The sequence below is a fragment of the Lethenteron reissneri genome, chromosome 24 (genome assembly GCF_015708825.2).
Source record: "Lethenteron reissneri isolate LAM-NWPU_2019-01 chromosome 24, ASM1570882v1, whole genome shotgun sequence".
NCBI lineage: Eukaryota > Metazoa > Chordata > Hyperoartia > Petromyzontiformes > Petromyzontidae > Lethenteron > Lethenteron reissneri.
The window spans coordinates 144,805-171,233 of NC_083802.1; the positions used below are offsets into that span (position 1 = coordinate 144,805).

The 26,429-nt window shown below is 53.8% G+C and overlaps 1 protein-coding gene and 2 non-coding genes across 6 annotated transcripts in view; 1 reads left to right on the forward strand and 2 right to left on the reverse strand.

Moving 5' to 3' along the window:
* Positions 1-7,794: 7,794 nt before the first annotated feature.
* TRNAM-CAU (transfer RNA methionine (anticodon CAU)) lies at positions 7,795-7,867 on the reverse strand. The gene has a single exon. It is a non-coding gene; the product is annotated as a tRNA-Met (tRNA).
* A 346-nt stretch (positions 7,868-8,213) lies between these two features.
* TRNAG-UCC (transfer RNA glycine (anticodon UCC)) lies at positions 8,214-8,285 on the forward strand. Its single transcript has one exon. It is a non-coding gene; the product is annotated as a tRNA-Gly (tRNA).
* Positions 8,286-9,553: 1,268 nt separating this feature from the next.
* LOC133346363 (oxysterol-binding protein-related protein 9-like) overlaps positions 9,554-26,429 on the reverse strand; it is a 28,346-nt gene continuing 11,470 nt past the window's right edge. The window contains exons 8-24 of one of the 4 annotated variants that reach the window (XR_009755552.1): positions 26,225-26,275; positions 25,064-25,166; positions 24,311-24,472; positions 23,546-23,732; positions 22,979-23,058; positions 21,900-22,015; positions 20,708-20,793; positions 19,909-20,152; positions 18,913-19,000; positions 17,326-17,436; positions 16,308-16,371; positions 15,293-15,433; positions 14,829-14,907; positions 13,648-13,739; positions 12,128-12,263; positions 10,838-11,379; positions 9,554-10,734 (exon numbers count right to left, since the gene is read on the reverse strand). Coding sequence is in view for 3 of the 4 variants with exons in the window: in XM_061557860.1 (XP_061413844.1) it covers positions 11,305-11,379; positions 12,128-12,263; positions 13,648-13,739; positions 14,829-14,907; positions 15,293-15,433; positions 16,308-16,371; positions 17,326-17,436; positions 18,913-19,000; positions 19,909-20,152; positions 20,708-20,793; positions 21,900-22,015; positions 22,979-23,058; positions 23,546-23,732; positions 24,311-24,472; positions 25,064-25,166; positions 26,225-26,275 (1,815 nt within the window). In the remaining variant the exon portion in view is untranslated. Of the gene's footprint in view, positions 11,380-12,127; positions 12,264-13,647; positions 13,740-14,828; positions 14,908-15,292; positions 15,434-16,307; positions 16,372-17,325; positions 17,437-18,912; positions 19,001-19,908; positions 20,153-20,707; positions 20,794-21,899; positions 22,016-22,978; positions 23,059-23,545; positions 23,733-24,310; positions 24,473-25,063; positions 25,167-26,224; positions 26,276-26,429 lie in introns of all 4 variants that reach the window. The other 3 variants (XM_061557861.1, XM_061557860.1, XM_061557862.1) reach the window with 3 other exon arrangements.

Genomic DNA, 26,429 nt, shown 5'->3' on the forward strand with positions numbered 1-26,429 from the left:
GCGGGACGCGTTGACGTCATCGCGCGTTGGCGGGACGCGTTGACGTCATCACGCGTTGGCGGGACGCGTTGACGTCATCGCGCGCTGGCGGGACGCGTTGACGTCATCGCGCGTTGGCGGGACGCGTTGACGTCCTCGCGCGTTGGCGGGACGCGTTGACGTCATCGCGCGTTGGCCTGGACGCGTTGACGTCATCGCGCGTTGGCGGGACGCGTTGACGTCATCGCGCGTTGGCCTGGACGCGTTGACGTCATCGCGCGTTGGCGGGACGCGTTGACGTCATCGCGCGCGGTCGAAGACGCGGTGACTGAGATGACTGGGCCGATGCAGCTCTATAACACCAACGACGATTTAATTGACACGCGTATTTAAATTTCGATTTAAAGCTTTCGTGACTGCAGGGATTCATCTTCTTGTTTCTTTCGGTAAAGTCACGTAGAAGGGAAGTAATAAAATAATAAAAATAAAACATAATAAAACAATTCTCACGACGTTTCGGCTACAACGCAAGCAGCCGTCTTCAGGTGAAGAATGAGACACTACCAAACTAGGAGCTTATATATAAGCTGCATTGGGGGTTGAAGAGCGCCTTAACAAAAAGAATGTGCATGTGAAGAGGGATTTAGCATATTCATGGAAAATGCGTAGGCGTTGGGCGGGGGGGTGTCAAAGTCATATTATGCCCATGCATTATGCAGGATCAGCAGCAACCAAGGGGGGTGCAAGGATTAGCAGTAACAAAGGAAAGGAATGTTAATGATATGTAGCTGCAGTTACTCAACAACCACGTAGAAAACTAAAGTATAAACTACATAAAAAACTAAAGTATAAACTGCATCGCACCATCAGTATACTTACTATACTCTATAATAAGCTGAGTTACTAACAGCAAGTAATACATTACAATTTTACCTCGTAAAAATTCTATAATACGCTTCCATCTAAACCTTATTCTCTTACATCACACGAGCATATACCGTACTATATACTGCCATAGATAAACCCAACATTAAATTATATACTGTATTGCTGTAAACCAACCTATATCTTATACATTTAATATCACACTATGTATTATTCTACACACCCTAATGTGTATCGAAATGGTTTATTACGTCCTTCCAATGATTGCTGAGCCAGAATCCATCTTCTCGGTTAAAGTTGTCTCTGTGTTTGTATATGTGGATCGCCTCATGAACGAATCTCTCATGATAGCCAGATGGCTTGCAGAGAACCTCTGTCTTGGAGAAGTCAATATCATGTGAGCCCACTGAGTTGTAACAGTGATCTGCCACGGCTGAGGTGTTAGTCCTACCGTGTTTCAGGTCAGCTTTATGTTCACGGATGCGGTCCGAGACATGTCGTTTGGTTTCCCCAATGTAACTGCTACCACAGAGGCAACTTAGTTTGTAGACGCCAGGGTACTGTATGTCTGGAACCACATCTTTTACAGACGGTACCAGATCACGGATTTTATGTACTGTGTTGAATCGGACCTGGATCTTGTGTTTAATCAGGATTTTGGAGATCTTTTTTGTGACCCCAGCAATGTAGGGTAAGGTGATGGTCTTGAAAGGCTCCTCAACAGGATCCTTCTTGATGGTTGGAGTGATGGCTTTGCGGATTGTATAGTCGGAGTAACCATTTGCCTTAAGAGCTTGGCGTACGTGTTTGAGTTCACTGGAAATGTGTTCATGGTCGGAGATGCATTGGGCTCTATGATATAGAGTCTTGATGAGGGAATTCTTCTGAGATGGATGGTGGTGGGAATCCGGTTTTAGATAAGCATCCGTGTGGGTGGCTTTCCTGTAGACAGAGTGGCTCATTGAACCATCAAGTCTCCTTTTGATTAGGACATCCAAAAAGGGTAGCTTGCCATCATTTTCGACTTCCATGGTGAATCTGATGGCTGGGTGTATGGAATTGATGTGGTCGAGAAATTGGTCTAGAGCAGGCCGGCCATGTGGCCAGATGACAAAAGTGTCGTCTACGTACCTCTTCCATAAGGTCGGGCGTAGAGTGGCAGTCTGGATGGCGTCCGTCTCAAATTTCTCCATGAAGATGTTGGCTACAACCGGAGATAGGGGGGAGCCCATTGGGGTGCCCTCAATTTGCTTGTAGAAGGTTCCATTCCAGGTGAAGTATGTATTGGTTAAGCAGTGTCTCACCAGGGGGGGTACCCCAGCATTCAGTCCTTGATGAACCAAGTCTTCAATGATTGCGATGGTGTCAGGCACAGGTACCTTGGTGAACAAGGAAACCACATCAAAACTGACAAGCAGGTCGTCTGGGGACAGGGCAATCCCCTTGATTGTCGATACCAGGTCAGTAGAGTTTAGTACTGCAGAGGTGGTTTTTCCAGTGAAAGGCCGTAGGATTTCGGACAAAAAACGAGCCAGTTTGTAAGTGGGGGAGTTGATAGTAGAGACAATGGGACGAAGAGGTGTATCTTCTTTATGTATCTTTGGCAAGCCGTACAATCTTGGTGGTCTGGCTGCAGAAGGTTTCAACGAGAACTGTTTGGTCTGATCAATTAATGCGGTTGAAGCAGAAATGATGTTGTTGGTTTTGGAGACGAGGCTGTTGGTGGGGTCTCTTTTTATTTTTGTATAGCTGCCATCGTTTAGTAGTTCTTGAATTTTGTTGTTGTATTCTATTTTGTCCATGATGACAGTGGCATTGCCTTTGTCGGCTGAGAGGATGACAATGTCATCCCTCTTTTTTAATTGAGCTAATTCAAAACGCTCCTCTTTGCTGATGTTGCTAGCTGGCATCTTAGCGTTTTTGAGGGTTACAGAGATTTCGGATCTTGCTACGTCTGCAGCGATGTGACTCAAGCCCTTGAGAGCTACATCTACTCGAGCAATTATATCATTAACTGGTATGTGTCTAGGTGTGACTGCAAAGTTTAGTCCTTTAGCTAAAACGGATTTCAAACCTTCAGAAATAGGACTGTTACTGCGATTAATTACGACTTTGTTAATATCTAGCTTTTCAATGTGTGGGTCCGGTTTCTTGTTTGAGAGGCGATTGAATTTGGAAATCAAGTTGTCCTTACATTTAGTCGACATAGCGGCAGCTGAAGAGGCAGTCATTTTTTCCACATGTTCCCAATCCGATGTGGACATTGTTACACTCAAAGATAAGTGTGATTTGTAGAGTGTCTTGTCTAACTGATCTAGTTCGGTGCGCGTAAGTCTGATTTTCTCTGAGATAAGAGCTAAGCTAGTTCTAGACAGAATTCGTTTCGCATTAGAAGAAGTTACAGCAGCAGATGTTAGTGTAAATGCGTTTGGTATTACCTTAGAGTCGCGGCATCTCTTCAGAAAGGTGAGAGACTCGATTAGCTGAGCCTTCTTATCCCGGAGCTTGTTGAAGGATCTCAAAGTTATGTGGAAACCCTCCCCGTAGAGGCGGTTAAATTTCGATTTAAAGCTTTCGTGACTGCAGGGATTCATCTTCAGCCTTTCAAGACCATCACCTTACCCTACATTGCTGGGGTCACAAAAAAGATCTCCAAAATCCTGATTAAACACAAGATCCAGGTCCGATTCAACACAGTACATAAAATCCGTGATCTGGTACCGTCTGTAAAAGATGTGGTTCCAGACATACAGTACCCTGGCGTCTACAAACTAAGTTGCCTCTGTGGTAGCAGTTACATTGGGGAAACCAAACGACATGTCTCGGACCGCATCCGTGAACATAAAGCTGACCTGAAACACGGTAGGACTAACACCTCAGCCGTGGCAGATCACTGTTACAACTCAGTGGGCTCACATGATATTGACTTCTCCAAGACAGAGGTTCTCTGCAAGCCATCTGGCTATCATGAGAGATTCGTTCATGAGGCGATCCACATATACAAACACAGAGACAACTTTAACCGAGAAGATGGATTCTGGCTCAGCAATCATTGGAAGGACGTAATAAACCATTTCGATACACATTAGGGTGTGTAGAATAATACATAGTGTGATATTAAATGTATAAGATATAGGTTGGTTTACAGCAATACAGTATATAATTTAATGTTGGGTTTATCTATGGCAGTATATAGTACGGTATATGCTCGTGTGATGTAAGAGAATAAGGTTTAGATGGAAGCGTATTATAGAATTTTTACGAGGTAAAATTGTAATGTATTACTTGCTGTTAGTAACTCAGCTTATTATAGAGTATAGTAAGTATACTGATGGTGCGATGCAGTTTATACTTTAGTTTTTTATGTAGTTTATACTTTAGTTTTCTACGTGGTTGTTGAGTAACTGCAGCTACATATCATTAACATTCCTTTCCTTTGTTACTGCTAATCCTTGCACCCCCCTTGGTTGCTGCTGATCCTGCATAATGCATGGGCATAATATGACTTTGACACCCCCCCGCCCAACGCCTACGCATTTTCCATGAATATGCTAAATCCCTCTTCACATGCACATTCTTTTTGTTAAGGCGCTCTTCAACCCCCAATGCAGCTTATATATAAGCTCCTAGTTTGGTAGTGTCTCATTCTTCACCTGAAGACGGCTGCTTGCGTTGTAGCCGAAACGTCGTGAGAATTGTTTTATTATGTTTTATTTTTATTATTTTATTACTTCCCTTCTACGTGACTTTACCGAAAGAAACAAGAAGATGAATCCCTGCAGTCACGAAAGCTTTAAATCGAAATTTAACCGCCTCTACGGGGAGGGTTTCCACATAACTTTGAGATCCTTCAACAAGCTCCGGGATAAGAAGGCTCAGCTAATCGAGTCTCTCACCTTTCTGAAGAGATGCCGCGACTCTAAGGTAATACCAAACGCATTTACACTAACATCTGCTGCTGTAACTTCTTCTAATGCGAAACGAATTCTGTCTAGAACTAGCTTAGCTCTTATCTCAGAGAAAATCAGACTTACGCGCACCGAACTAGATCAGTTAGACAAGACACTCTACAAATCACACTTATCTTTGAGTGTAACAATGTCCACATCGGATTGGGAACATGTGGAAAAAATGACTGCCTCTTCAGCTGCCGCTATGTCGACTAAATGTAAGGACAACTTGATTTCCAAATTCAATCGCCTCTCAAACAAGAAACCGGACCCACACATTGAAAAGCTAGATATTAACAAAGTCGTAATTAATCGCAGTAACAGTCCTATTTCTGAAGGTTTGAAATCCGTTTTAGCTAAAGGACTAAACTTTGCAGTCACACCTAGACACATACCAGTTAATGATATAATTGCTCGAGTAGATGTAGCTCTCAAGGGCTTGAGTCACATCGCTGCAGACGTAGCAAGATCCGAAATCTCTGTAACCCTCAAAAACGCTAAGATGCCAGCTAGCAACATCAGCAAAGAGGAGCGTTTTGAATTAGCTCAATTAAAAAAGAGGGATGACATTGTCATCCTCTCAGCCGACAAAGGCAATGCCACTGTCATCATGGACAAAATAGAATACAACAACAAAATTCAAGAACTACTAAACGATGGCAGCTATACAAAAATAAAAAGAGACCCCACCAACAGCCTCGTCTCCAAAACCAACAACATCATTTCTGCTTCAACCGCATTAATTGATCAGACCAAACAGTTCTCGTTGAAACCTTCTGCAGCCAGACCACCAAGATTGTACGGCTTGCCAAAGATACATAAAGAAGATACACCTCTTCGTCCCATTGTCTCTACTATCAACTCCCCCACTTACAAACTGGCTCGTTTTTTGTCCGAAATCCTACGGCCTTTCACTGGAAAAACCACCTCTGCAGTACTAAACTCTACTGACCTGGTATCGACAATCAAGGGGATTGCCCTGTCCCCAGACGACCTGCTTGTCAGTTTTGATGTGGTTTCCTTGTTCACCAAGGTACCTGTGCCTGACACCATCGCAATCATTGAAGACTTGGTTCATCAAGGACTGAATGCTGGGGTACCCCCCCTGGTGAGACACTGCTTAACCAATACATACTTCACCTGGAATGGAACCTTCTACAAGCAAATTGAGGGCACCCCAATGGGCTCCCCCCTATCTCCGGTTGTAGCCAACATCTTCATGGAGAAATTTGAGACGGACGCCATCCAGACTGCCACTCTACGCCCGACCTTATGGAAGAGGTACGTAGACGACACTTTTGTCATCTGGCCACATGGCCGGCCTGCTCTAGACCAATTTCTCGACCACATCAATTCCATACACCCAGCCATCAGATTCACCATGGAAGTCGAAAATGATGGCAAGCTACCCTTTTTGGATGTCCTAATCAAAAGGAGACTTGATGGTTCAATGAGCCACTCTGTCTACAGGAAAGCCACCCACACGGATGCTTATCTAAAACCGGATTCCCACCACCATCCATCTCAGAAGAATTCCCTCATCAAGACTCTATATCATAGAGCCCAATGCATCTCCGACCATGAACACATTTCCAGTGAACTCAAACACGTACGCCAAGCTCTTAAGGCAAATGGTTACTCCGACTATACAATCCGCAAAGCCATCACTCCAACCATCAAGAAGGATCCTGTTGAGGAGCCTTTCAAGACCATCACCTTACCCTACATTGCTGGGGTCACAAAAAAGATCTCCAAAATCCTGATTAAACACAAGATCCAGGTCCGATTCAACACAGTACATAAAATCCGTGATCTGGTACCGTCTGTAAAAGATGTGGTTCCAGACATACAGTACCCTGGCGTCTACAAACTAAGTTGCCTCTGTGGTAGCAGTTACATTGGGGAAACCAAACGACATGTCTCGGACCGCATCCGTGAACATAAAGCTGACCTGAAACACGGTAGGACTAACACCTCAGCCGTGGCAGATCACTGTTACAACTCAGTGGGCTCACATGATATTGACTTCTCCAAGACAGAGGTTCTCTGCAAGCCATCTGGCTATCATGAGAGATTCGTTCATGAGGCGATCCACATATACAAACACAGAGACAACTTTAACCGAGAAGATGGATTCTGGCTCAGCAATCATTGGAAGGACGTAATAAACCATTTCGATACACATTAGGGTGTGTAGAATAATACATAGTGTGATATTAAATGTATAAGATATAGGTTGGTTTACAGCAATACAGTATATAATTTAATGTTGGGTTTATCTATGGCAGTATATAGTACGGTATATGCTCGTGTGATGTAAGAGAATAAGGTTTAGATGGAAGCGTATTATAGAATTTTTACGAGGTAAAATTGTAATGTATTACTTGCTGTTAGTAACTCAGCTTATTATAGAGTATAGTAAGTATACTGATGGTGCGATGCAGTTTATACTTTAGTTTTTTATGTAGTTTATACTTTAGTTTTCTACGTGGTTGTTGAGTAACTGCAGCTACATATCATTAACATTCCTTTCCTTTGTTACTGCTAATCCTTGCACCCCCCTTGGTTGCTGCTGATCCTGCATAATGCATGGGCATAATATGACTTTGACACCCCCCCGCCCAACGCCTACGCATTTTCCATGAATATGCTAAATCCCTCTTCACATGCACATTCTTTTTGTTAAGGCGCTCTTCAACCCCCAATGCAGCTTATATATAAGCTCCTAGTTTGGTAGTGTCTCATTCTTCACCTGAAGACGGCTGCTTGCGTTGTAGCCGAACGTCGTGAGAATTGTTTTATTATGTTTTATTTTTATTATTTTATTACTTCCCTTCTACGTGACTTTACCGAAAGAAACAAGAAGACGCGTATTTAAGACGTGGATTACAGACTCAACCGTTCAATGCTTTTCAAGGCACAGGCAAAACAAATAACATGTAAAAAAAAACTAATTAAAATATAATATAAAAAATACTAATGCCCCGTGTGAGGATCGAACTCACGACCTTCAGATTATGAGACTGACGCGCTACCTACTGCGCTAACGAGGCATCTGAACCACACCCGCCTCGTCAACACTTATCTATCCAACGCGGAACATGTGTATCGTTAAATTATATATTAAGTTTTAACGTAACATCTAAAAAAATTATCCGTTCAACGGTATATATAAAAGAAAATCTTCCCACGTTACTTTCATGAAGGCAGTGTGTTAAGAGACCACAACGTTTATATGCAAACGAAATTATTCATAACAACGATTGTAAACGCAACACGCAATTGTGCGGTAACTGTAGTGTACACGAATCTATTATTCCGTAATGTTACTTATTAGGCAATCACCGTACCGGTGTCTGAGTTATAAATAGATTTTATAGAATGCCTCGATCTTGTACAGCGATGGTGGTATAGTGGTGAGCATAGCTGCCTTCCAAGCAGTTGACCCGGGTTCGATTCCCGGCCATCGCAACGCAAATTTTTTTTTACATTTATATTTTTTTCATGAATTCTTCCTTGCAATGTTTACGACACGAGGCGTTGGCGAAAGCGGGGTGGTGGGTAAGACTTTTACCAACACACCCAGAATGCAACCAATTGATTGTGCGCCCCGAGTGGCAACGCAATTGCCTCGTTGTGCCGCCGTCTGCCGTCCAATGGGTGTAATTGCACCTCCAAGTGCGGCGACACAAAATGTCATAAAGCCGATGAGCTGTAAAGCTCTTTGTTTTTCGACAGACATCCTGCGTGTGATTCAAGTGTCAGCCCCCCCTCTCCCCCCCCCCCCCCCCCCGATTGAGGTCACGGTAGAAACCATCATCACTTGCCGACGTGGGTATTTTTAAATCCTTTATATTAAGTTCGCTTGCTTGCTTGCGCGCTTACGACCGTGCAAATCTTTCGGTCGTTTTTTAACCCACTTCCCGTGATCCAATCGAGCTGACATTTTGCACACAGACTCGTTGTGCGAGACAATTAATGTTCGTGACAATTTTTTTTCCAAAATTTTACACTGTTTAGGGAAAACAAATTAAATATTTAATTACCAATTGCTTAATACTGGCAGACAATCATCTGACCCATAGGTGGCAGCCATCTCAAGCCAGAGGACGAGAGGACTCTAGCCGCCACGCATATAAAGGATTTATAGTGAAAAACTTTGTTTTTACGGGTTAATTTTTATTTCCTCCCTCCCCCACCCACTTTTTATTATTACAACCGCGTTAAACAGGGCTTCGCAAAAGCGTAAAACAAACGAAACGCACAAAACAAGAGAAACAAACCGAGGACGACTAAAGCGCCACTCGGAAAGCCGCACGGACGTGTCGGTGGGTGTGTCGTAAAAACCAAACGCCTGCGTCGGAAATCGACCCGCGGCGGCGACGTCGTGTAAACGTCGTGAACGTGGGTCGTCGTAAATCGGAAACCGGGCGCATGGGCAAACGGAAGTGTCACGTGGACAGGATTCCCCCACAACCACCACCACCACCTGCCCACGTGCCGCCTCCACGGGGTGCTGAGACAATAAAGAGACTTTTTTCTTCTTGGTTCTTTCGGTAAAGTCATCACGTAGAAGGGAAGTAATAAAATAATAAAAATAAAACATATAATTCTCACGGCGTTTCGGCCACAACGCAAGCAACCGTCCTCAGGTGAAACCAGGATCTCTAGACAATAGACCGACTGACCAGACTCAACCTTCGCAATAATAATTTGAATAACAACAAAGTAATCAGGAACACAGTTCAGCATCTGCAGAATACACCGAATGCATTTTATTTGCATATTAATTTTGAACAGGTTCATCATACATTCAAGGGTGATTGGCACTTCGCCGAATCGACCGTGCATCAGAAATCTGGTGGGCAAGCGACAGCGAGGCGCGGAATTCCGTAACTCCGGATGGACCGTGGCCGACGGCGACGCCGACGATGACGCCGACGGTGACGCCGACGGTGACGCCGACGCCAACGGCGACGCCAACAATGACGCCGACGGCGACGCCGACGATGACGCCGACGGTGACGCCGACGGTGACGCCGACGCCAACGGCGACGCCAACAATGACGCCGACGGTGACGCCGACGGTGACGCCGACGGTGACGCCGACGGTGACGCCGACGCCAACGGCGATGCCGACGATGACACCGACGGTGACGCCGACGGCGACGCCGACGGCGACGCCGACGGCGATGCCGACGATGACACCGACGGTGACGCCGACGGTGATGCCGACGGTGACGCCGACAATGACGCCGACGGCAACGCCAACGGTGACTTCGATGCCGACGGTGATGGCGGCGCTAGCATCGTCGCTTCGGCACGCGCGGCAACTGTTTTCTTTTTACACGCAAATAAATCTTTAGCGTCTCCCGCTTTGGTCATTAGACGCACGCACGCACCATCCTCGCTCTCTCTCTCTCGCTGTGTTCACGGGCCGGGGGGGGGGGGGGAAGCTGTAAGTGATGGCGGCGGAGGCGACGACGATATTTGCGGCCGAGATTTATAGACGGAGCGCTGCAAAAAATTCACCGGACAGATCGCGCCCGCCGCCCGACCCCGGGTTGGGGACAGGAATGGTCTCGCGTACCCGAGACCACCTCCCTGGAAGCCGCGCGTGGGGCCACGCTGGAATATTGGCGGGCGAGGGAAGAGGGGATTGATTGCTCGCTGCACGAGTCACAGAGACAAAGATCCCCCCCCCGTGTCGCCTTGGACAGGCTTTTGAAGGCCACACGGGGAGGAAAGTGCTGTTCGTCGCCGGTAGCGTAACGGTGGCGAGCGTTGTCATGTTGGGATGAGGTCGGGGTGCGTTTCTAAGCGTGCCGTCTGCTGCGTAGCGGTAGCGAGGGGTGCCTTGTAGCGGGTGGCACATCACGTGGTGTACAGGAGGTCGTGGGTTCGATCCTGATCCTGACGCCTGCTGCTGTATATTTGGAGTCTGCGTGTCTTTCTCCGTGGTGAGATGTTAACTACCTCGCCTGGTATACAGGAGGTCGTGGGTTCGATCCTGACCCTGACACCTGCTGCTGTATATTTGGAGTCTGCGTGTCTCTCTCTCTCATCATCATCATCACGGTGGCTAGGAGATGTTAACTACCTCGCCTGGTGTACAAGAGGTCGTGGGTTCGATCTTGACCCCGACGCCTGCTGCTGTATATTTGGAGTCTGCGTGTCTCTCTCTGCCCGTGATGGTCGCGTGGAATTTTCTCCGGGGTCCTCGGGTTTTTCCTCTCTCCACGTTCACAAGCGACGTCGCCACGCGTTTAGGAGTATTTGGCTGCTGTAAATTTCCACGCGACGACGACGACGATGATGATGATGCCCCACTTGGTTGAGCTATCGTTTGTGATGGCCGGGTCGTGTCTGAAAAAAAGAGCTGCATCGCTCAGCGGGGCCTTGCCTGGTAAAATAAAAAAAACTTCACGGCTTATAGTTGACATCGGGGTGTAACGATACGTGGCGTGTCGGAGTGTCGGAGTGTTCTCTGTCACTCCTGAGCCGGGGCCAGCCTCTTGATGAGAGGGTTGTCGTAAATCCAGCACTCTCCATCCTCGTGGAATAACTACACAGAGACAAAGATCCCCCGCATAGCCTCAACAGACTGTTCGAGCAAGTGCTGTTAGCGAGTAGCAGCAGCGCCTATGAAGGAGACAAAGACAAAGATCCCCCGTGTAGCCTCTAACAGACTGTTGGGGCAAGTGCTGTTAGCGAGTAGCAGCAGCACCTATGAAGGAGACAAAGACAAAGTTCCCCCGTGTAGCCTCTAACAGACTGTCAGGGCAAGTGCTGTTAACGAGTAGCAGCAGCGCCTATGAAAGGCAGCACGGCACGTGAGAGGGGGGTGGGTGGACAACGCCACCCCCGGCCGCGTTTGTCTCCCCAGTGGCGATGTTTACACGCAGCACCAGCTGCTCATTTTCGAAGCCGAATCCACCGATGGGAGACCAAGTCACCAATTCAGGTAATCGTCACCGATGTCGGCAGCGAGCAGGAATCAAAACTTGGGGGGCCACGTTTGTAGCACGGTGCACGAAGCACTGCAATGCTGCTCTCCATAATTACCAGCACCTTCACCAGCAGCTTCACCACCAGCTTCACCACCACCATCACGACCACAATCATTGCCACTATCACCACCGTCACCACCACCACCATCGTCACCACCATAACCGTCGTCACCGTCACCACCACCACCATCGTCACCACCACCACGCCACCATCACCGCCGCCACCACCGTCATCGCCACCACCACCACCGCCGCCACCACCACCACCACCGCCGCCACCACCACCACCGCGGGCGCGAGTACCTTGGTGCGCCAGGCGTCCCCGCTCTCCTTGCGCCCGCGCGCCTCGGCCCGCTGCTGCTCCTCCAGGTAGTGCTTGGCGTCGGTGGCGCGGTCGATGTCCCCCGCCTTGAGGCTGCTCGTCACGTCACGCCACAGCCTACGGCAACACCACGGCAGCCGCCGTTGGCCAGGAGATGTTAACCACCTCGCCTGGTGTGCAGGAGGTCGTGGGTTCGATCCCGACCCTGACGACGCCTGCTGCTGTATATTTGGAGTCTGCGTCTCTCTCTCATCATCATCACGGTGGCTAGGAGATGTTGACTACTTCGCCTGGTATGCAGGAGGTCGTGGGTTCGATCCCGACCCTGACGATGCCTGCTGCTGCTGCTGCTGTATATTTGGAGTCTGCGTGTCTCTCTCTCTCTCTCATCATCATCACGGTGGCTAGGAGATGTTAACTACCTCGCCTGGTGTGCAGGAGGTGGTGGGTTCGATCCCGACCCTGACGACGCCTGCTGCTGTATATTTGGAGTCTGCGTCTCTCTCTCATCATCATCACGGTGGCCAGGAGATGTTGACTACTTTGCCTGGTATGCAGGAGGTCGTGGGTTCGATCCCGACCCTGACGATGCCTGCTGCTGTATATTTGGAGTCTGCGTGTCTCTCTCTCTCTCTCATCATCATCACGGTGGCTAGATGTTAACTACCTCGCCTGGTGTGCAGGAGGTCGTGGGTTTGATCCCAACCCTGACAATGTCTGCTGCAGTATATTTGGAGTCTGTGTGTCTCTCTCTCTCATCATCATCACAGTGGCTCGGAGATGTTAACCACCTCACCTGGTATACTCATTTATGGCCGAGGTGACTTAGGAGAGACCAAAACCAGAAGTACATTTTAGGCCAAGCGGGGCTGAAGGTGGACGGTCCGGTCAACCTCGATGCGTCCACCACTCGGAGCTCGGTTGAAGCCGACAATCGGTACACCGATGTCTGTGGCCATGAGCGGGAATCGAACTAGGGTCGCCGGGTTCGTAGCGCAGCGTCAGAACCGCTCCCCACACCTTCACGACTGACATCGCCACCACCACCACCACACCGCAACCACCATCACCACGACCGCCACCACCGTCACCATCACTCGCATCACCGCCACCACCATCACTATTACTATCATCACCACCACGACCACCACCACCACCACCACCACACAACCACCACCACCACCACACAACCACCACCAGCACCACCACGACCGCCACCACTGTCATCATCACTAGCATCACCGCCACCACCGTCACTATCACTATCATCATCATCACCACCACCACGACGAACACCACTATCACTATCACCACCACCACGACCACCACCATGACCACTATCACCACCACCGCCGCCACTACCACGGCCACCGCCATCGCGAGCACCTCGGCACAACCGTTGCGTGCCCCCCGCTCTCCCCACGGCGAGGCTCCACCGGACACTCATTGCGGCCGAGTCGACCGAGCGAGCGGGCAGCAGGAGGAGGAGGCTCCGGCTTACCGCCGTGACTCGAACTCTCCCTGGTCCTCGATCCTGCGCACCTTCTTCTTGGTGATGGGAATGGACTTGGTGTCCACAAAGACGCTGCTCTCCTGTCACGCAAAGGCAAAGTTCCCCACCAACCCCGGTTAGGCGCGCAGGCCGCTGGGGCAAGTGCTGCTAGCCAGCAGCGAGCACCGACCAAGGCCGGCACCGTAACACGACGTGGGTGGGTGGCCAGCACCACGCCCGCCCGGCCGTCTTTGTCTCTCCCTAAGTGACGATGCTTGCTACACACACACCGCAAAAGGTACAGAGTCTACGACCTCGGGGAGACCCAGGACCAGTTCAGATAATCGTTGCCGGTGTTCGCCGTGAGCGGAGTATCGAACTCGGGTAGCCGTGCTTCGTAGCACAGCGTAGCGCTAACCGCTGCACCACCGCTCCCCCCACAGTACCTCGCCCAGACAAAGACGAGAAAAAGACAAAGACCCCCCGTAAAGTCTTAACAGACTGTTGGGCCAAGTGCCGTGAGCAAGTAGCACCTATGAAGGCCGGCACGGCACACGACGGGGTGGGTGGCCAGCACCAGGCTCGGCCACCTGTCTCCCCAGTGCCGATGTGTGCATCGCTGTGTGCATCGCTGTGTGCATCGCTGTCTGTCTCTGTCCCCGTGTGTCCCGCGTGCATCCCCGCGTTTGCCTGCGTGTGTCCCTGTGCGTGTCCCCACGTGTCCTCCCCATCCCCGTGTGTGTCCCCGACCCCGTGTGTGTCCCCGTGTGTGTCCCCGTGTGTGTCCCCGTGTGTGTCCCCGTGTGTGTCCCCGCGTGTGTCCCCGCGTGTGTCCCCGTGTGTGTCCCTGTGCGTGTCCCCACGTGTCCTCCCCATCCCCGTGTGTGTCCCCGACCCCGTGTGTGTCCCCGTGTGTGTCCCCGTGTGTGTCCCCGACCCCGTGTGTGTCCCCGCGTGTGTCCCCGCGTGTGTCCCCGCGTGTGTCCCCGCGTGTGTCCCCGTGTGTGTCCCCGACCCCGTGTGTGTCCCCGTGTGTGTCCCCAGCGTGTGTCCCCGACCCCGTGTGTGTCCCCGACCCCGTGTGTGTCCCCGTGTATGTCCCCGTGTGTGTCCCCGCGTCTGTCCCCAGCGTGTGTCCCCGACCCCGTGTGTGACCCCGCGTGTATCCCCGCGTGTCCCCGCGCACTGACCCCCGTGCTCCACTTGGCGTGCATCGTGCCGTTCCACTCGCCCTCGATCAACACAAAGGGCTTCTTCTCGTTCGGGGAGCTGTGGCGGTGTCACAGCAACAACAACAACAAACAACAACAACAAACAACAACAAAACTGTCTCTCTCTCTCTCGCACGGCTTGTGAAGAGCAACTGGCCCAAGCATAGTAAGCGAGTGTGGAGCCTGGTAATCCATCCCACGGCGTGTCAACACGACGCGCCAACGCCCATCCCTGGCGTCGTTTCTCCGCGGAACGCGTTGAGGCGATAAGCACCACGTGCCGATAGCCGTTCGCCGAGTTGCGGGTGTCAAGTGCCGAGTGCCGAGTGGCGAGTGCCGAGGGCCGATAGATGTTTGCCGAGTTGCGGGTGTCGAGTGCCGAGTGCCGTGTGATGTGTGCCGAGTGATGAGCGATGTATGCCGAGTGCCGCGTGTTGCCGTACAGGATTTCGGCGCTGATGCGGTGCTTGGAGCCGCCATAGAAGGGCTTGGTGTGGAAGTTGACGGTGGCCGTGAAGCCCGACTTGGCGCAGCTGATTGTGCACTCCCCTCCCAGCTCCACCCACGGCACCGTCAGGATAGACCTGGGAAAAAGACAAAGACAAAGATCCCCCCCCCCCCCCGTATAGCCTTAATGGGCTGTTGGGGCAAGTGCTGTTACCGAGCGCCTACGAAGGCCGACACGACGCAGCGAGGCGGGTGGGCGGTCAACGCCACGCCCGGCCGCCTTTGTTTCCCTCGACGCGAGTTTCACTGCGCACCGCACCAGGCTCTCATTTGAGGCCGCGTCGACCTGGACGGAGGCCCGGGGCCGGTTCGGGGGGGGGGGGGCGGCAGCGGCGTGCTCCAGACAGCTGCAGAGAGCCACAGCTGGAAGCATTGGCCACGGCGAGGCCGCAAGATTGATGGGGCGGCAGGGGAGGCAGAGCTGCACCCCGTGGTAGGGTAGCTGCTGTGTCCGTAGCTGCACCATGGTGTAGTGTAGTGTGTAGTGTAATGTAGTGTAGTATGTAGTGTAGTGTGTAGCATAGTGTTGTGTGTAGAGTGTAGTGTAGTGTGTAGCGTAGTGTAGTGTGTAGTGTAGTGTGGTGTGTAGCGTAGTGTAGTGTGTAGCATAGTGTTGTGTGTAGCGTAGTGTAGTGTGAAGCATAGTGTAGTGTGTAGCGTAGTGTAGTGTGTAGTGTAGTGTGTAGCGTAGTGTAGTGTGGTGTTTAGTGTGGTGTAGTGTAATGTGTAGTGTCATGTATAGTGTAGTGTAATGTGTTGTGTAATGCGTAGTGATTAGTGTAGCGTGTCGTATATAGTACACTGTATAGTGTAGTGTATAGTGCAGTGTATAGTGTCGTGTATAGTGTAGAGTAGTGTGTAGTGCGTGCGTGAGTGCGTGAGTACGTGAGTACGTGAGTGCGTGAGTGCGTGAGTGAGTGAGTGAGTGCGTGCGTGCGCGCAACTCCGTACCGTCCGTATCCGTTGGGGAAGGTGATGATGTAATCCTCGTCGTGATCCAGCAGAGAGACGCAGCCTGCCGGCGCACACACCCGGAGCGAGCGCGGTGAGTGCGGTGAGTGCGGTGAGTGCGGTGGTGAGTGCGGTGGTGAGTGCGGCGGTGAGTGCGGCGGTGAGTGCGGTCATGGTGAGTGGGAGTGTGGTTGTCAGTGTGAGTGTGGCGGTGAGTGTGGCGGTGAGTGTGGCGGTGAGTGTGGCGGTGAGTGTGGTGGTGGTGAGTGGGAGTGTGGTTGTCAGTGTGAGTGTGGCGGTGAGTGTGGCGGTGAGTGTGGCGGTGAGTGTGGCGGTGAGTGTGGCGGTGAGTGTGGCGGTGAGTGTGGCGGTGAGTGTGGTGGTGAGTGTGGCGGTGAGTGTGGTGGTGAGTGTGGCGGTGAGTGTGGTGGTGGTGAGTGGGAGTGTGGTTGTCAGTGTGAGTGTGGCGGTGAGTGTGGCGGTGAGTGTGGCGGTGAGTGTGGCGGTGAGTGTGGCGGTGAGTGTGGCGGTGAGTGTGGTGGTGGTGAGTGGGAGGGTGGGTGTTACTGTGAGTGTGGCGGTGAGTGTGGCGGTGAGTGTGGCGGTGAGTGTGGTGGTGAGTGTGGCGGTGAGTGTGGTGGTGAGTGTGGCGGTGATTGTGGTGGTGGTGAGTGGGAGTGTGGTTGTCAGTGTGAGTGTGGCGGTGAGTGTGGCGGTGAGTGTGGCGGTGAGTGTGGCAGTGAGTGTGGCGGTGGTGAGTGGGAGTGTGGTTGTCAGTGCGAGTGTGGCGGTGAGTGTGAGTGTGGTTGTCAGTGCGAGTGTGGCGGTGAGTGCAGCGGTGAGTGTGGCGGTGAGTGGGAGTGTGGTTGTCAGTGTGAGTGCGGTGGTGAGTGTGAGTGTGGTGGTGAGTGCGGCGGTGAGTGAGGCGGTGAGTGAGGCGGTGAGTGTGGCGGTGAGTGTGGCGGTGAGTGGCGGGAGGGATGGGGGTGGGGAGGGGTGGGGGGGGTGGGGGGGGTACCTTGCCCGATGTTGTGCACGCCGATGGACATGCCCAGGAACTTGGACTTGGTCCAGATATGAGCGTTGAACTGGATCCTCCTGGAGTGGCACTCGGCGTAGAAGGCCGAGACTGCCATGGCGAGGATTCGGGAAGGGAGGGAGGGGGGAGGGTCACATGGCGGTGTGACAGAGGAGTGTCACAGGGGAGGGTCACATGGCGGTATGACACACCGACTTCGGCACGTGTCGTGGCGACGGGTACTGCAAGGTCGCAGAACCCGTCACCACGGCAAGTCCGTCTGGTCCGCCAAAGAGCGTCAACTCCGGTCATCATGCTTGCAGCAGCAGCAGTAGCAGCAGTAGCAGCAGCAGCAGCAACAGCAGCAACAGCAGCAACAGCAGCAGCAGTAGCAGCAGCAACAGCAGCAGCAACAGCAGCAACAGCAGCAGCAACAGCAGCAGCAACAGCAGCAGCAACAACAGCAGCAGCAGCAACAGCAGCAGCAACAGCAACCGCAGCAGCAACAGCAGCAGCAGCAGCAGCAGCGGGCTGGACAGTCCAACCAGGACGGTGGTGGTCACCGCATCATTATCACCACAAAGGTGGTCGGGCGTGGTGCTGGCCACCCACCTCCCCCCTCCTCGTGTTCCAAAGTGCCGGCCTACATAGGTGCTGCTGCTACTCGCTAACAGCACTTGTCCCGACAGCCTGTTGAGGTACACGGGGGATCTTTGTCTTTGTCTCCTTCATAGGCGCTGCTGCTACTCGCTAACAGCACTTGCCCCTGACAGTCTGTTGAGGCTACACGGGGGACCTTTGTCTTTGTCTCCTTCATAGGAGCTGCTGGTACTCGCTAACAGCACTTGCCCCTACAGCCTGTTGAGGCTACACGGGGGATCTTTGTCTTTGTCTCCTTCATAGGCGCTGCTGCTACTTGCTAACAGCACTTGCCCCTACAGCCTGTTAGAGGCTACACGAGGGATCTTTGTCTTTGTCTCCTTCATAGGCGCTGCTGCTACTCGCTAACAGCACTTGCCCCTACAGCCTGTTAGAGGCTACACGGGGGATCTTTGTATTTGTCTCTCTCATAGGCGCTGCTGCTACTCGCTAACAGCACTTGCCCCGACAGTCTGCCAAGGCTACACAGGGGATCTTTGTCTTCCTATTTTTTTATTTCACCAGGCAAGGCCCACTGAACTAAAGGGCTATTTCAAAGCAACCAGGCCACAAAGGTGAGCTCAACAAAGTGGCTAATCACGTGGACATTTATAGCAGCCAAATGCTCTGAACGCACCTCGATTCTAAATGTGGAGGGGAAAACCGGGAGGACCCCAAGAAAAATCCACCCGACCACGGGGAGAGTGAGAGAGACGCAAACTCCAAACATACGTGAAGGTCGGAATCGCAACCCCACGACCTCCTGTACACCAGGCGAGGTAGTTAACATCTCCTAGCCTCCGTGATGATGATGATGAGAGAGACACGCAAACTTCAACTATATCGTCAGGGTCGGGATCGAACCCACGCCCTCCTGTACACCAGGCGAGGTAGTCAACATCTCCTAGCCAGCGTGGGCGCCCCTTGTGTGAACAGCGCGCGACTCACTGGGCGGGTGGTGAGACACCTGCTCGGCAATGAACGTCACGCTGCCCTTGGTCGCCCACGGGACCGGCCCGTCCGCCGCCAGCTCCTGCTGGAGGGAGGGGACATCACGCGGTGACGTCGGCAGGCGCCGTCATCACCAGCGTCACCAGAACCATCAATGTCGTCGTCAGCATCGTCGTCATTGCCAGCGCTATCAACATCAGCACCACCATCAACACGAGGACCATCATCACCAGCGGCAAAACCATCACCATCATCATCAGCACCATCACCATCATAACCAGAACCATCAACGTCATCGTCAGCATCATCGTCATCGCCGGCGCCATCAACACCAGCGCCACCATCAACACGAGCACCATCATCATCGTCAACACAATCGTCATCATCAGCACCATCGTCATCATCAGCACCATCGTCATCATCAGCACCATCGTCATCATCAGCACCATCATCACCAGCATCAGAACCATCATCATCATCGTCAACACGATCGTCATCATCAGCACCATCATCACAAGCGCCACAATCAACACGAGCACCATCATCATCAGCGCCAAAACCATCACCATCATTGTCAGCACCTTCATCATCACCAGCACCATCTCCAGCACTATCATCATCACCATCAGCACCAACGTCACCATCATCACCATTACCATCATTAACACCAGCACCATCATCATCATCATCACTACCACCATCATCATCAGCACCATGGTTGGGCGGGGGGGGAGAGATGGGGTAGGGGGGGAGTGGTGGTGGTGGGGAGGGGGGGCTAGTGATGTGGGAGCTAGTGGGGGGTAGTGGTGGGAGGGGGGAGTGGTGGGGGGAGAGTAGTGGTGGTGGGGGTAGTGGTGGTGGGGGTAGTGGTGGGGGGAGGGTAGTGGTGGGGGGGGGGTGATGAAGGTAGTGGTAGGGGGGGGTAGTGGTGGGGGAGTAGTGGTGGGGGGGGAGTAGTGGAGGAGTGGTGGCGGGTGTGGTGGGGGCACTGACGCTGGTCTCTTCCGCTGGGGCTGCCGGCACGGCCGCCACGACCTCTCCCTGCTGCTGCTGCTGCTGGTGCTGCTGCTGCTGGTGGTGGTGGTCGGGCACGGTCCAGTGGCAGTGAAACGTCTCGCCCAGGATGGGGTTGTACGGCTTCTTGGCGACGGACCCCTTGCGCCCGGCGTGGAACGAGGAGAGGTACCAGCGCACGACGCCCACCATGCGCTCGCGCGCGTCCACGCCGCCCGCCACGCTGGGAGACGCGGGGAGGGGGGGACACACGTAGGGTGACATTAGGAGACGTGGGGAGACGCAGGGCGAGTGTGGTGGTGGGTGTGGCGGTGAGTGTGGTGGTGGGCATGGTGGTGAGTGTGGTGGTGAGTGTGGTGAGCGTGGTGGTGAGTGTAGTGGTGAGTGTGGTGGTGTGTGTGGTGGTGAGTGTGGTGGTGAGCGTGGTGGTGAGCGTGGCGGTGAGTGTAGTGGTGAGTGTAGTGGTGGGCATGGTGGTGAGTGTGGTGGTGAGCGTAGTGGTGAGTGTGGTGGTGAGTGTGGTGGTGAGTGTGGTGGTGAGCGTGGTGGTGAGCGTGGCGGTGAGTGTAGTGGTGAGTGTAGTGGTGGGCATGGTGGTGAGTGTGGTGGTGAGCGTGGTGGTGAGCGTGGTGGTGGGAGTGGTGGTGAGCGTGGCGGTGAGTGTGGCGGTGAGTGTGGCGAGTGTGGCGATGAGTGTGGAGGTGAGTGTGGCGGTGAGTGTGGTGGTATCACGGTGAGTGTGGTGGTGAGCGTGGCGGTGAGTGTGGGAGCTGCTCACCTGACAAAGAGGTCGGGGTGAGCGAAGAAGTCGGCGTACATCTCCAGCAGCGAGCGCCGCTCCAGGATGAAGGTGGGTAGCACGACCTGCTCGCAGGACGGGCCTCTGTGAGTCTCAACGAGTCTCTGTGAGTCTCTGTGCAACTCTGTGTATCTCTACAGGGCTCTGTGAGCCTCTGTGAGTCTCTGTGCAACTCTGTGTATCTCTACAGGGCTCTGTGAGCCTCTGAGTCTCAACGAGTCTCTGTGAGTCTCTGTGTACCTCTACAGGGCTCTCTGAGTCTCTGTGAGTCTCTGTTAGTCTCTGTTAGTCTGTGCACCTCTGTGTATCTCTACAGGCCTCTGTGAGTCTCAACGAGTCTCTGTGCAACTCTGTGCAACTCTGTGTATCTCTACAGGGCTCTGTGAGCCTCTGTTAGTCTCTGTGTAACTCTGTGTATCTCTACACGGCTCTGTGAGTCTCTGTGTAACTCCACAGGGCTCCATGAGTTTCTGTGAGTCTCTGTGCAACTCTGTGTATCTCTACACGGCTCTGTGAGTCTCTGTGTAACTCCACAGGGCTCCATGAGTCTTTCTGAGTCTCTGTGTAACTCCATAGGGCTTTCTGAGTCTCTATGAGTCTCTGTGAGTCTCTGTGCAACTCTGTGTATCTCTGCAGGGTTCTGTGAGTCTCTGTGAGTCTCTGTGCAACTCTGTGTATCTCTACAGAGCTCTGTGAGCCTCTGTGAGTCTATAATTCCACAGGGCTCTATGAGTCTCTATGAGTCTCTGTGTAACTCCACAGGTCTCCCTGAGTCTCTTCTTTGGTGGAAATACGAGTCCCCTCTGGAGGGAGGGAGAGGGTGGGAGGGAAGGGGCAGAGGGAGTGGAGGGGGGGGGAGCGGGGGGGAGGGAGGGAGGGGGGAAGGGAGGGCAGGGAGCGGTGGGGGCGGTGGGGGCGGTGGGGGTAGTGATGGGGGTGGTGGTGGGGGTGGTGGTGATGGGGGTGGTGGGGGTGGTGGGAGCGGTGGGGGTGATGGGGGTGGTGGTGATGGGGGTGGTGGGGGTGGTGGGAGCGGTGAGGGCAGTGGGGGCGGTGGGGATGGTGGTGGTGGGGGTGGTGGGAGCGGTGGGGGTGGTGGTGGGGGTGGTGATGGGGGCGGTGATGGTGGTGGTGGGAGCGGTGGGGGTGGTGGTGGGGGTGGGGGCCTCACCTTGGTGAGGTCCATGCCCAGCTTGACCTGGGACAGCAGGTGCATGATGACGCTCTTGTGGTCCTCCACCGACTCCCCCTCCTCCGAGTCGTTTTCGTCCTGCGCGTCGTAGCGCTCTGCCCCACGCACGACACGCACGACACGCACGTGTACGTACACACGTGCACGTCGCACGTACACGCGTCGCACGTTGCGTATACGTACACACTTACACGAGTGTACGTAGACACATACACGAGTGTACGTACACACGTACACACGTCGTCACGTCGCGTGTACGTACACACGTCTTCACGTCGCGTGTACGTACACACGTGCATGTCGCACTACACTCGTCGTCACGTCGCGTGTACACGTGTCGCCACGTACACACGTCGTCACTTTGCGTGTACACACGTCGCACGTACACACGTTGCCACGTCGCGTGTACACGTGTCGCCACGTACACGAGTCGTCACGTCGCACGTACACACGTCGCCACGTACACGCGACGCACGTGTACACGAGTCGTCACTTCACGTGTACATGCGTTGCCACGAACACGCGTCGCCACGCGCGCCGCGTGACCGATAATCGCCGCGCGACCGACTGCGGTAACAACGTGTCTCGTTGACAACCCTTTGTCGCTCCACTATCGGATGACAGGCGTCCGTGCCAGGAGGCCGGGGACGCAGGAGCGTCTGGCAATGCTGCAGAAATACCGCACCCACGCCGAGCCATGCCGGAACACATCGGTTCCACTCCTCACGAAAGCGACGACCAGGATGCGCCGCCGTGGATTTATTGAACCGCCAACAATCGACTGCCAAAGCCCCGCGTCAAACGAGGATTCGTTTCGAGCGCAGGCAGGTAGATGGCAACGGAGGTGAGGAGGAAGCGGAGACCGACAGGGGACAGAACGGCATTGTGGTACGACCCATTCTCACCCCCCCACCCCCCCCCCACGGTACACACCGTCGTTGATGCAGCCCGAGGCGATGGAGACCAGCGGAGTCCGACAGGGGACAGAACGGCATTGTGGTACGACCCATTCTCACCGCCCACTGTGTCCAAGCCCCCCCCGCCCCCCCGGTACACACCGTCGTTGGTGCAGCCCGAGGCGATGGAGACCAGCGACTCGGTGGTGGCGGGGTGCTTGAGGCCCGAGGCTCCCAATGACCTGAGTTCCACCCCGGGGACCGGACAGCAGCAGCAGTGGAGACGTCATCATCGTCGTCATCGTCGTCGTTGTCATCGTCGTCGTCATTTTCCGTGAGCGAGCGTATCAGCGTGAGTGAGCGAGCGAGCGAGCGTGTCTGCATGAGTGACAGAGCGAGTGAGTGAGTGAGCGAACGACTGAGTGAGTGAGTGAGCGAGCAAACGTAACACAGCGAGTGAGTGAGTGAGCGAGTTAGCGAGTGAATGACTGAGCGAGCGAGCGAGTGAGTGAATTAGCGAGCGAGTGAATGACTGAGCGAGTGAGCGAGCGAGTGAGCGAGCGAGTGAGTTAGCGAGCGAGTGAATGACTGAGCGAGTGAGTGAGCGAGTGATTGAGTTAGCGAGCGAGTGAATGACTGAGCGAGTAAGCGAGCGACTGACTGAGCAAGTTAGCGAGCGAATGACTGAGCGAGTGAGCGAGCGACTAAGCGAGTGAGCGAGCGACTCACGTGCGCGGGGGCTTGGGCGACGTGCTGTCGTTGGCGTCGCTGTCGTTGGCGTCGTAGAACTCGTCCTCGCTGCTCGAGTAGGAGATGTGTGGGACTCCGGCGGCGTCGCGTGGCGACGTCAACACAACCGCCGCCTCCTCCTCGAAGTCGTCGTCGTCGTCGTCGTCACCGCCGCCGCCGCTGCTGCCTGCCATGGGGTGACGACGGTGACTCGGTAATGACTCGGTAAACCGTGGTGAGGAGGTGGTGAGGTCGCGGTGAGGACGCGCTGAGGTCGCGGTGAGGACGCGGTGAGGTGGTGGTGAGGAGGTGGTGAGGTGGTGGTGAGGTGGTGGTGAGCGCTTGAAAGGAGGCAATCGAAATCGAGTAGCCGGGGGCTGGGAGCGCTGCAGAGTAGCGCTAACCACTGCACCACCGCTCCGCACAGCACAAAAACACAAAGATCCCCCGTGTAGCCTCTAACAGACTGTTGGGGCAAGTGCTGTTAGCGAGCACCTATGAAAGTCGGCGCTGTGGCACACGAGGGGGTGCTTGGGCCAGCACCACGCCCGGCCGCCTTTGTCTCCCCAGTGGCGATGTTTACCACGCACCGCACCAGCTACTCATTTGATGCCGAGTCCACCTAGGGGAGGAGGCCCAGGACCGGTTCGGGAATAATCGCCACCGGCGTTGGCCGACGAGCGGGAGTCGAACTCGCAGCGCTAACCGCTGCGCCGCCGCTCCCCGCCACCCGCCACCCACGCCGCCCGCCCGCCGTGGCCGTACCGGAGCCGTCCTCCCCGTTGCCGGCGCCGGCGTGCGGCGGCGCCGGCGGCGACTTGGCGATGCCGAGCGACGGTGCCGCGGGGGAGGACACGTCGAGGGTGGTGGGGCGCGACTCCGCCGACCCTCCGCCCGCCTGCCGCTCCCCGGCGGTGCCGTGGGAACCTGCGGCACACGGCGGTGGGGGGCGGTGGGGGGGCGGTGGGGGGCAGTGGGGGGGCGGTGCAGGAGACTCCGTCACCGAGCGGCTGCGCTGACCGCGACACCGCCATCGCTCGTTCGCCGCGGAAGGGTTCGGGCCGAGACTCGCGGCTCATGTCTCAACGCCGTCAATTACCACCGCCGCCTCGTTAACACCATCGCCTCGTTAACACCATCGCCACCACCACTCAATCAGCACCACCATCACCATCTCACCACCACCACCATCGACTGTTTAACACCATCACCACCACTCAATCAGCATCACCACCATCTCACCACCATCTCACCACCACCGCCTCGTTAACACAATCGCCACCACTAAATCAGCAACACAACCATCTCACCACCACCACCATCGCCTGTTTAACACCATCGCCACCACTCAAACAGCAACACAACCATCGCACCACCATCGCCTGTTTAACTCCATCACCACCACTCCAATTATCCCCGCTCCCCCGATCTACATACAATTTCAAACGCACGTACATACACACTACAACCATCTCAACAACACCACCACCACAACCACCGTCTCCCCGCTCACCGTACCGGCGCGCGTGAGCTCCGGGCGGCCGCTTGCCGTACCGGCGAGCACCACCGCCGCTTCCTCTCCGTCGCCGCTCCTCACCGCCTCCACCGGGTTCAGCGAGCTCTGCGTTGCCACGCAACCACACGGGTCTATGTGTGTGTGTGTGTCTCTGTGTGTGTGAGTCTATGGGTCTACGGGTCTCTGTGTGTGAGTCTATGGGTCTCTGTGTCTCTGTGTGTGTGTGTGTCTCTGTGTGTGAGTCTACGGGTCTCTGTGTGTGTGTGTCTGTGGGTCTATGTGTGTGTGTGTGTCTCTGTGTGTGTGAGTCTATGGGTCTACGGGTCTCTGTGTGTGAGTCTATGGGTCTCTGTGTCTCTGTGTGTGTGTGTGTCTCTGTGTGTGAGTCTACGGGTCTCTGTGTGTGTGTGTCTGTGGGTCTATGTGTGTGTGTGTGTCTCTGTGTGTGTGAGTCTATGGGTCTACGGGTCTCTGTGTGTGTGAGTCTACGGGTCTCTGTGTGAGTCTACGGGTCTCTGTGTGTGAGTCTACGGGTCTCTGTGTGTGAGTCTACGGGTCTCTGTGTGAGTCTATGGGTCTCTGTGTGAGTCTATGGGTCTCTGTGTGAGTCTATGGGTCTGTGTGTGTGAGTCTATGGGTCTCTGTGTGTGAGTCTATGGGTCTCTGTGTGAGTCTATGGGTCTCTGTGTGTGAGTCTATGGGTCTCTGTGTGAGTCTATGGGTCTCTGTGTGTGAGTCTGTGGGTCTCTGTGCGAGTCTGTGGGTCTCTGTGTGTGAGTCTACGGGTCTCTGTGTGAGTCTACAGGTCTCTGTATGTGAGTCTATGGGTCTCTGTGTGAGTCTACGGGTCTCTGTGTGTGAGTCTACGGGTCTGTGTGTGTGAGTCTATGGGTCTCTGTGTGTGAGTCTATGGGTCTGTGTGTGAGTCTATGGGTCTGTGTGTGAGTCTACGGGTCTGTGTGAGTCTGTGAGTCTCTGTGTGTGAGTCTATGGGTCTCTGTGCGAGTTTATGGGTCTCTGTGTGAGTCTATGGGTCTGGGTGTGAGTCTGTGGGTCTCTGTGTGAGTCTGTGGGTCTCTATGTGAGTCTGTGGGTCTCTGTGTGAGATGAGATGAAATAACAATTCTTATTATTGTTAAATTATCCTGGCGGCTGGATCTCACCTTGGCGATCTGCAGCAAGACGATGCAGTGCTTTATGGACTCCACCATGTTCTGTGGGAACAGCATGACCATCGTCATCATCGTCATCGTCGTCAACGTCGTCTTCATCATCATCATTATCGTCATCATTGTCGTCGTCATCGTCACCATTATCATCGTCATCACCATCATCGTGGTCACCATCTTCATCATCACCATTATCATC